Source organism: Bison bison, unplaced genomic scaffold (assembly GCF_000754665.1).
Source record: "Bison bison bison isolate TAMUID 2011002044 unplaced genomic scaffold, Bison_UMD1.0 scf7180017864252, whole genome shotgun sequence".
Classification (NCBI taxonomy): domain Eukaryota; kingdom Metazoa; phylum Chordata; class Mammalia; order Artiodactyla; family Bovidae; genus Bison; species Bison bison.
This window is the reverse complement of record NW_011494824.1, coordinates 1871179-1879782: the sequence shown is the minus strand read 5'-3', so window position 1 is coordinate 1879782 and position 8604 is coordinate 1871179. Positions and strand designations below refer to the sequence as shown.

General features: G+C 46.4%; 1 protein-coding gene and 1 long non-coding RNA gene across 2 annotated transcripts in view; one reads left to right on the top strand and one right to left on the bottom strand.

Moving 5' to 3' along the window:
- Positions 1 to 6039: 6039 nt before the first annotated feature.
- Positions 6040 to 8604, top strand: part of LOC104994139 — a 3468-nt gene continuing 903 nt past the window's right edge. Inside the window, exons 1-2 of the long non-coding RNA XR_825916.1 lie at positions 6040 to 6124; positions 7806 to 8031. This is a non-coding gene — a long non-coding RNA (uncharacterized LOC104994139). The remainder of the gene's footprint in view (positions 6125 to 7805; positions 8032 to 8604) is intronic.
- The window catches only part of SV2C (synaptic vesicle glycoprotein 2C), a 164602-nt gene continuing 162119 nt past the window's right edge, over positions 6122 to 8604 (bottom strand). Inside the window, exon 12 of the mRNA XM_010847613.1 lies at positions 6122 to 6410. Within this exon, the coding sequence (XP_010845915.1) occupies positions 6227 to 6410 (184 nt within the window). The 3' untranslated portion in view covers positions 6122 to 6226. The remainder of the gene's footprint in view (positions 6411 to 8604) is intronic.

Here is an 8604-nt window from a genome sequence, read left to right as displayed (position 1 = left end):
TCCTGAAATGGTCAGCTCTGAGGAACTGGTTTGCAGCCGCTTCAGCCCCTCCCTGGCTTTTGATGACCTGGCCCCTGTGAGTGGCTGTCAGTCATTCTCCAGGCACCTGAAATCTGCTTAGGACTCTGCACCCCAACTTCCAGGGTGGGCCGCTAGCTGCTGTGAAGCCCTGTGAGAGTCTGAGCAGAGGGCCAGGGTCTGCTTTCTCCTCCTTCCAGTTCTGGACATGAAGCCAGCATAGACATGGTAGGGTAGGCAGAGAGCAGGCACCCTCTGCAGCTTCAGCACTTAAATTCAGGACTTCCCCGGCAGTCCAGTGGTTAAGACTCAGCGCTTGCAATGCAGGGGACATGGTTTTGATCCTTGGTTGCTGAACTAAGATCCCACATGTCTCAAGGTATGTCAATAAATAAATAAATACCACCCCCACCCCCACTTGTGTGGAAGGCACCCAGCCTTCTGCACCAAGTATGAGGGTGTGTCTAGCTCCTCCGGGTCTATGAATTCCAGGCACCTCACTGCAAGCCTTCTTGCTTTTCAGGAGTCAAGCTTTGAGCTCTAAGACTTCTGCCTCAGAGATGGACCTTGCTCAGATGGACCTCGCTCAGATCTCATGCCAGTGGTGCCCAGCACATCGTGTGCAGGAGCTAGGAAGCAGCTGGAAATCTTGCCCAGCATGGGGAGCTTGTCAAAGCCAATAGTCAAGAGCTCACACCCGCTGACACCCACTGCCCTTCCCGGGGCCTCTCCAGCCAGTACAGCATCACATTCCTTAGTCCTAAGGGCCCCGGTCAAGCTCAGCCTCGATTTCTATGCCACGAGAGTCAAGAGGAGGCAAGAGCAGGTGGAGAAGAGAAGGGAGAAAGGAAGTGAGTGCTTCCTGTCTAGAGGAGGGCAGGAGGAGAAAGTCAGTGGAACAAAAGGAAGTGGAGACTCTGGGAGGGGAAGGAGGCGGGTGGCTGAAAACCACCTTCTCTGCTTGCACCTCGGGCCCCAGCCCCCAAAGGCCGTTTGCAACTTCCAGACACTTTGCAACACCATGTGCTGGCCTTAAACTGAAGTCTGAACATCGCCCGCCACCAACTGTCAGAACTTGTTTTCTGGGTGGCTTATCTGCTGAAAGTAAAGATGAGGAAAGCTGCTCTAGGGGATCTGCAGACAGCTGACTTCATCACAAGTCTTCAGCATCAGAAGGGAAACACCCTGGAAAGCCGAGGCGGGACTGGCAGCAGCTGGGGGATTTGCTGACTCTGCTGCTCTCAACAGACTCCCCAGCACCGCCAGGAGTTTAGGCCATGAAAAAGAAGGCCCTAGAAGAAACTAGAACTTTACAGACCAACACCTCTATACAGATGGGGCCATCTTTGCTGCTGATTCTTTTCCTTTAACACACAGCTTCTTGCCAGGATATTTAAAGAAATAGCACATGTATGGCTCCACTTTCCTCATTTTCCAAGTAGGTACTAATCAGTAGTTCCTCCAACAAAGGCCAGGCAATTGTCAAAGATAGTGCCAATTTCTGAGTAGTTTCTGCACTGCCCACAGTAGGCTATTACTTCTTTTAAATTTGGAAAAATTACATTTTGTGTTTATGGGGAGGGGGTATCAACAGGTAATGGAAATCAATATAAGACATTCACCCTCCCCACCATTACAGATGTTTTCTCTTTCATTCTCCCTGTTTCCCTGTCATTATTTAAGTCCTGCAAAGGATTAACTACCTGCATACAATGCAGGGCCTCAACCTATTTAATAGCACATGCAAGTTAATAAATATTTATTCATGAGATGACAAGTGATCGTGAAAGTTCTGCCCAGGCCCTTCCTCCATCAGTGCTAATAACCTGAAACCAGGCCCATGAACTGTATCCTTGCCACTCAAATCCTGGGATTCCTAAACCGGATTGAGGAGGTCTTGTTGGAGGGAGATGAAAGTCAGTCCTGGAAACGGCTGTGTCTGGTTGGTAAGACACCGTGGATAGGAAGAGCAGTCAGTATTTAGAGCAAAAGAACATCACATGGAGAACTGTCACTCCACACCTGAAACAAGCAAGGGACACACAACGAATCAAGAAGCTACTGACAACTTTGTCTACATTACAGGTTGTGAAAGAAGCTTTACTCAAAACACACTTGCAGAAACAAAAACTATAAGAAATGTACAGTCCATTTCAGAGTGCCCTACTGTGTAGGCTTATTTTTGCTGTGGCAAGTTGACTGGTATTTCTGTAGGTTTGGTACCTGAACTAAGTACAGAGTGATATGGGAGTTAATGGAAATGCAAATATCCAGGCAACATGCCCTTAACAGTCAACTGATTGCCTTTCCATGACACCAGGTGAAGGCCAAATCCAGGCATTTCTGGCTTGAGAACCTTGAATACATGAACAAGTGAGGCGTTTTACTGAAGATAAATAGGTAAAGGCTATTTGGATATGAGACAGAAAAAAAAATTGGAGAATATCATATTCTGTTTTGATTGGCAGAGGGAATCAGAAGCTATTTCCATGGAATGCTTTAGAAACGACCCCAGGCCTTGGGAAATCTTGATTCTGCCCTAGTCTCCTCATTAGAACCTTCTCAGTATCTTGGACTCTCCTTTGTGTCACTACATTTCTTTCCCCACCTCTCGCTTGATATCCCAAGACATCCAGAAGAGCAGTGACATAACTTAGTGCAAACCTGAACTTAGATTCAAGAGATTTGTAAATGAAGGTGCATCTGATAGCTCAGGTAAAATCACGTAAGACCATGTTTCATCAATGCAATGGAGTGGAGCCAGGAGAGCTTTGGGGGGCATCCTCTCTCAAAGGACCGACGAGCGAGGCTTCTAATGTCTGCGTCCCGCAGGGCGGGGCCCTTTCCTAGGCAGACACTGGGAACCATCAAACCAACAGTGAATGGAGATGACACTTGGGATTCTAAGAAGCTGCAGCACAAACAACACGGGAACCATCTCACCTGTCCCATAGGGCCTTCCCAAACAACTTCCTGAGCTCTTGCAAGCTTGCCTATTTTTTTCAGTTTCTAAATTCAACCTGTTTGGTGCTTGTAAAGATGAGTTTAGCATCAGAGGAAGGTAGACAGTAAGATGAACCTATTTTTGTGAGGGTCTTCTAGAGTCTTGGACTAGTCCCAGCAGCAAATTAGTCCCAATCCTTTGCTCCACAGATGGGGCAACTGAGGATCAGAGACACACAATGACTCACATCCTCCTCAGCGAGATCTGGGTCTCCCTGTTGGTTAGTGGGAGAGTTTGGGCTAGGACCCATCTGTCTTATCTCCCAGGGTTAGTCCTTAGGGTGTAAAATAATAATCCCTGGCTGCTGGGTTTGGCTTCCAAGGCAGTGAGATTAAATGAGAGGAGGGTAAAACCTATTACTGGGGGTATAATGTGGTTCAGGACTTACAGAGTGGAACAGCTGGGTTTATTTCCTACTGAGAGGACCAGTGATAACAACAGGATTTGGGAACATTCTGGATTGATTCAAAGCACGTGAGGAAATTTTAGATAGAAAAGGAGTTAGAGATCTAGGAGCCAGCGGGACTGTTTCCCAGGCTTCCATTTACACATGTACTCTCATTTTCTTTCTATTGCAGATGAAATGAGATGCTGGCTGCGCGTCCGAGTGCCAGCAGCCTGCTGCACTGGATAGAATTGAGAGTTTCCGTCTAATCGCACGGCTCTATCTTAATCCTGCTCACCCCACAACAAGCCAGACAGGCCACACCACATAGCTGGGGAAGAACCTGAGCTCTCTCATTGAAAATGCCAGTGTGGGTGGGGAACAATGTGAAGGAGGCAGGGAAAACTGCAGGGAAGGTGGTGACCAAGAAGGTTTGTGACCACAGACCGTCCAGGAGATTAGAAGAGATCCCCCTTGGGCCACCTGGGAGGTTTGGATTTAAGTGACAAGAAGGTCAAGAAAGGTCATTCCAAAGGGGATGCATGCAGGCAGGTCTCATCTGGTGTGGTTCTGCTGGTTAGTCCTATTCTGATCCATCAAGCATTCAGATAATTCTATGTAAACTGTGCTCTGCATATTCGATGCATTTAAAACGATCACAGACATCCGAGACATTTCTAAAAGTAAAGACAGTACAGTAAGCAAAGTTGACTGTGGCAGAAGATCTAGAGATAGCAGCATCCATGCATGTTTCTATTTCTCTTTTGAATGGGTTGGTGGAGATACACTTGTCACTTGAGCAGTTATCACTGCACAGGTGACATTCAACTAAAAAATCTGCTCAGGTCCCCAGATATGTCTCTTTGAAAAAGATAAGCCAAGGGGTAGGTGGGGAGAAGAGTACATAATGAAGAACATCCAGGATATGTTCATGGGTTGTCTGACTTGTCTTTGTTTTCCAACAATATTCCAGAAGGCAGAGGTGAGAGTTCTGCTTCTTTCCATTGACAGCGTTCTAATAGATTTGTTGATATTGTTCTACTAGATCCCGTCTAGTCTTTACCTGTTTGCCTTCTTCCAGCCGCCTTTGTAGTTTGGAGTTCGAGTTTTCCTGATATTCTGGCCCGGAACCTGCATCCCCAGGGAGTTGCCCTCTTCCTGTGAGCCCCCCCACACCAGGCTGCCACCCCATATAGGCCTGAATTACTTCAAGGGAGAGTCGATTAATGGCTTATGTTAATGAAAGCAGCTTTTCACAGTCTGAACTCTGCAGTCTGGAGCTCTAGGAGGATCAGGAGGAAGGGGAGAGAGAGGCGGAGTGCCCTCTGGGGTGAAGACAACTTTGAGAGTCTTGACTCTTGGAAACAAAGGCTCTCCCTTCCTGGAGGCCCAGGGCCATGACCTGTTGGAAATGCCTATAATAAGTAACAAGGATAACCCTCTAACAAGACACAGGGAATTTAAAAAAGGAATATTGTTTTAATATGGGATTTATTCCTGGCTGCTGGTCATCACTGCAAGTTGACTTGGAGGTTTCAGATTTCAAAGAAGATGAGTAAAAAGGACCAGCGTGGAGGAGGGGCGGCCCCGAGGGCTGAGAAGGTCACATAGCTGACAGCCTGTGGGAATGTCCTGCTAACCTCTCTCTTGCAGGCCAGGAGGATTCCAGAGGTAAAGTGAGCAGCCAAAAGCCCCCAGGAGATGCAACCCTTGTCTGCCCAAGGGCTCCATGGAGCTCAGCGGGCTGCGATTTCACACAGAGGCAGCGGCTAGGAACACACTGACCGGCTCCAGCCAGGGGCACTGCTAGAAAGTCCAATGTCACTTCCCCAGGGATACTGGCCCCAAGACACTGGTCCCCTCGAGGTATCATTTGGCATTTACAAATGGCTTTAGGTCTGAATTTCTAACTCATTTTCAATTTACAACAGCTTAGATGGCTAACAATCTGGAGAGAGAGTTTGCGTGAATGACGGAATCAGGTGGGCAGACCCAGTTAGAAAGTGGCTTTTTCCCATTAATTGTGTTATCTGGCAAGATGGATGGCAGCCGTGGGTGGGAGCAGGGCGGGGGTGAAGGCAGGCTGAAGATCTGAGTTCTGTTCATCTGACATTCTGAACCACGTGCCACAATCACAGACTAACGGCCCTTTTCCTCCTATTTTTCAGAATTTCGTCAGGCTTCCTGGCAGAAATCTTGCTCATGTCACTCACAGATCTTTGTTGCTAACTGCAGAGCCTCTATTTTTCTTGTCAGCAGAGTCATCTTAATTGTCAAGCCTGAAAGAGCTCCACCCAGTTCACTTTGGTGCCGCAGGGCTTTTTTTTTCTTTTGAAAGGCCCTGCTGTAACAGCAAGAATTGCTGGGTGTCCTTTTCTAAGTAAACAGGAAATATCACTGCAAAAAAAAAAAAAAAAGAATCTCTTCCCTCAGCACAGATGCACTAATACGCCGATTTATCTTTCCTGTGAATGCTGAATTAGGAGCAGGATTGTTTCTTACAGCAGTCCAGTCCTCTTCTTAGCTTCTGAACCTTACACTGAGGAGGATCTCAGGAAGGCTCGACTCACAACACACTTAAAAAATTCTGATTTCTGGAAGGCAGTAGCATCGCAGTTAGGAAAGACAACAATGCATGAAAAAAAAAAAAACCCCAAACCCTGCAAAATCACACTGAAGGGATGAGACGGTATGCATCTACATTGTCGTCACAGCAGGTTAGTGTTCTGGTATTTGACCACCCTTCTGGAGCCTTGAGTCAGTAAGGGGAGTTGACCCAGGGCAAGAGAAGGAAGTACAGGATGGATGGCTTTTTTCCATTACATCAGGACCTGGGTTCGTGTGTCAGGCAGGCGCAGCCCCACGAGTCCTCCACACACCAGCACGGTGGAGGCCAGCAGGATGGGGATAGCTTTGGTGATGCTGACCAGGGAGCCAAATATCAAGTTTCCCAGGACGGCCGCTGCTTTGCACAGTGCGTTCAAGAAGCCAAAGCCTGTTGCCCTGCAAAGGACAGAGACATGAACAAGGCTGAGAAAGTGTCTTCCAAGAGTCCAACTTTAGACACAAATGTCTCCTATAAGAATTTTCAGTGATCTTCACGTAGACTATTCTGTATATCCTTATTTAGTCGCTCAGTCGTGTCTGACTCTTTGTAACCCATGGACTGTAGCCCGCCAGGCTCCTCTGTCTGTGGGATTTCCCAGACAAGAATGCCGGAGTGGGTTGCCATTTCCTTCTCCAGGGGATCTTCCTGGCCCAGGGCTGCAACCCACGTCTCCAGCCTTGGCAGGTGGATTATTTACTACTGAGCCACCAGGGAAGCCCTGCATGACCTTAGAACAAGTAATCAGCTATCTGTCAGCACATCTGGAAGCAGAGAACCCCAGCTGCTGGTATCAGTCCTTCAGCCCTCTTTTGACTTTCTTGCCACCTTGACTGATTCTTATTCGACCCATGAGCTTATTAGTGAACAGAAAGAGAATGGTCAGAGAGTCAGAAAAGTTTCTTCTCTCTTCCAGAACTAAATTAAAATGTATGACCATATATGTCTTTAAATTTTACTTTCTACTCCCTACTTCCTCTTAGTTTAGTTCATTTATGATGTTTTAAATAATTATAGAACATAGGAACTTTCAGAGAAAATCCAGGATGACTGGGTTGCATTCATTTTTCTCATACCATGGAGGTGAACTATTATGACTTCATCCCAAATGTTTTTGGTAGCAAGCAGAAACTCATCCCTGAGCTTGGTGGCCTCAAATGAGCTAGGGGGCCTCAAATGAGCTAGGGACACATTTCTTGCACCCTCGTCAGAGTTCTGGGTGGATAATCAAGCCCAAGACAGAGGAAAATCAGATTGAAGGCCCATAGAAAACCTTGCTTAATTCTGCTGACATATAATATATGCAGGTGGTATATAAATAAGACGTATCCCATTTCTTAAGAGATTCTTCAGAAAAGAAAACTTTTACTATCTTTACGGGTGTTGAATATAATTTTACTATGGTCTTCTAGGCAAGAAACTTCATCTTGTTCATGAGAGTACCGATACTGCTGACATCATGAGATAATACGGATTTCCTCTGCCTTTATGCCAGCTCACTGTTTTTTAGCCTGTCACTGGGTACACATGTCTAATAAAGGCACACTGAATGCAGGGTAACTGCTGGATACATTTTTTCCCCTCTAGAGAGAGATATATTTTATATGCTGTAAAATGCAGTACTTAGTACACGTCTTTCTTTGACTGATTTGTAAATTTGTTAAGTGTAGGTTTTCCTTTGGCTAGTCAGGACAACTACTTATCATGACTTATGCTATTCCAAGGGATACTTTCTACAATGTGTAGATATTTACTACAGGGATTATACAGCCATCCCCCTTCCCACACCACAGGAAAGGGAAGGGCACCTCTCTTGTGCTGAAGGAACCAAGCCCTTCATTTTGCTGGTTAGAACAGACCTACAATGGGCAGCAAGCGCTACCTTTCTTTTCTGGCCAAAACACCTAGAGCGTCGAGTAAGCGGCTTCCGCAGCGTCGCAAAGTTGCCAACTGTTTGGATCTTGGAAGGGGTGTAACAGAATCTCTGATGGAGGAAAACAGGAACTTCTCGAGAAGAGGGTAAGCTCATTATGTATTCTTCTTTTTCTTTTTGGTTTGTTTTTAAAGAAAGAGACTAGCAATAGCAGCAACCACCAGAGAGGAGATTTAATGTACTGATAACTATTTTCAAATGAAATTGCTTGAAGGTTACATGTTGGGTACCACAGAATACGTAAGTAGAATGACACCATCATCTTCGGCTTCCCCTAGCTCCATGGAGATGCCATGAGGCCAAACTGCCTTTTTTTTTTTTAATTAAAAGATTTTTTTGAGCAGTTTTAGGCCTCCAAAAACTGAGCGAAAAAAAAAAAAGAGAATTTCCGTATCATCCCTTGCCTTGCACCCCTATTGTGAACATCTTAGTGTGGTTAATTTTTTATAATTCATGAGTGCATGCGTGCTCAGTTGCTCAGTTGTGTCCGATTCCACATGACCCCATGGACTATGGTCCACCAGGCTCCTCTGTCCATGGGATTTTCTAGGCAAGAACACTGGGTTGGGTTGCAATGCCCTCCTCCAGGGGATCTTCCCAAACCAGGGATCGAACCTGTGTCTCCTGCATCGGCAGGCGGATTCTTCACCACTGAGCCA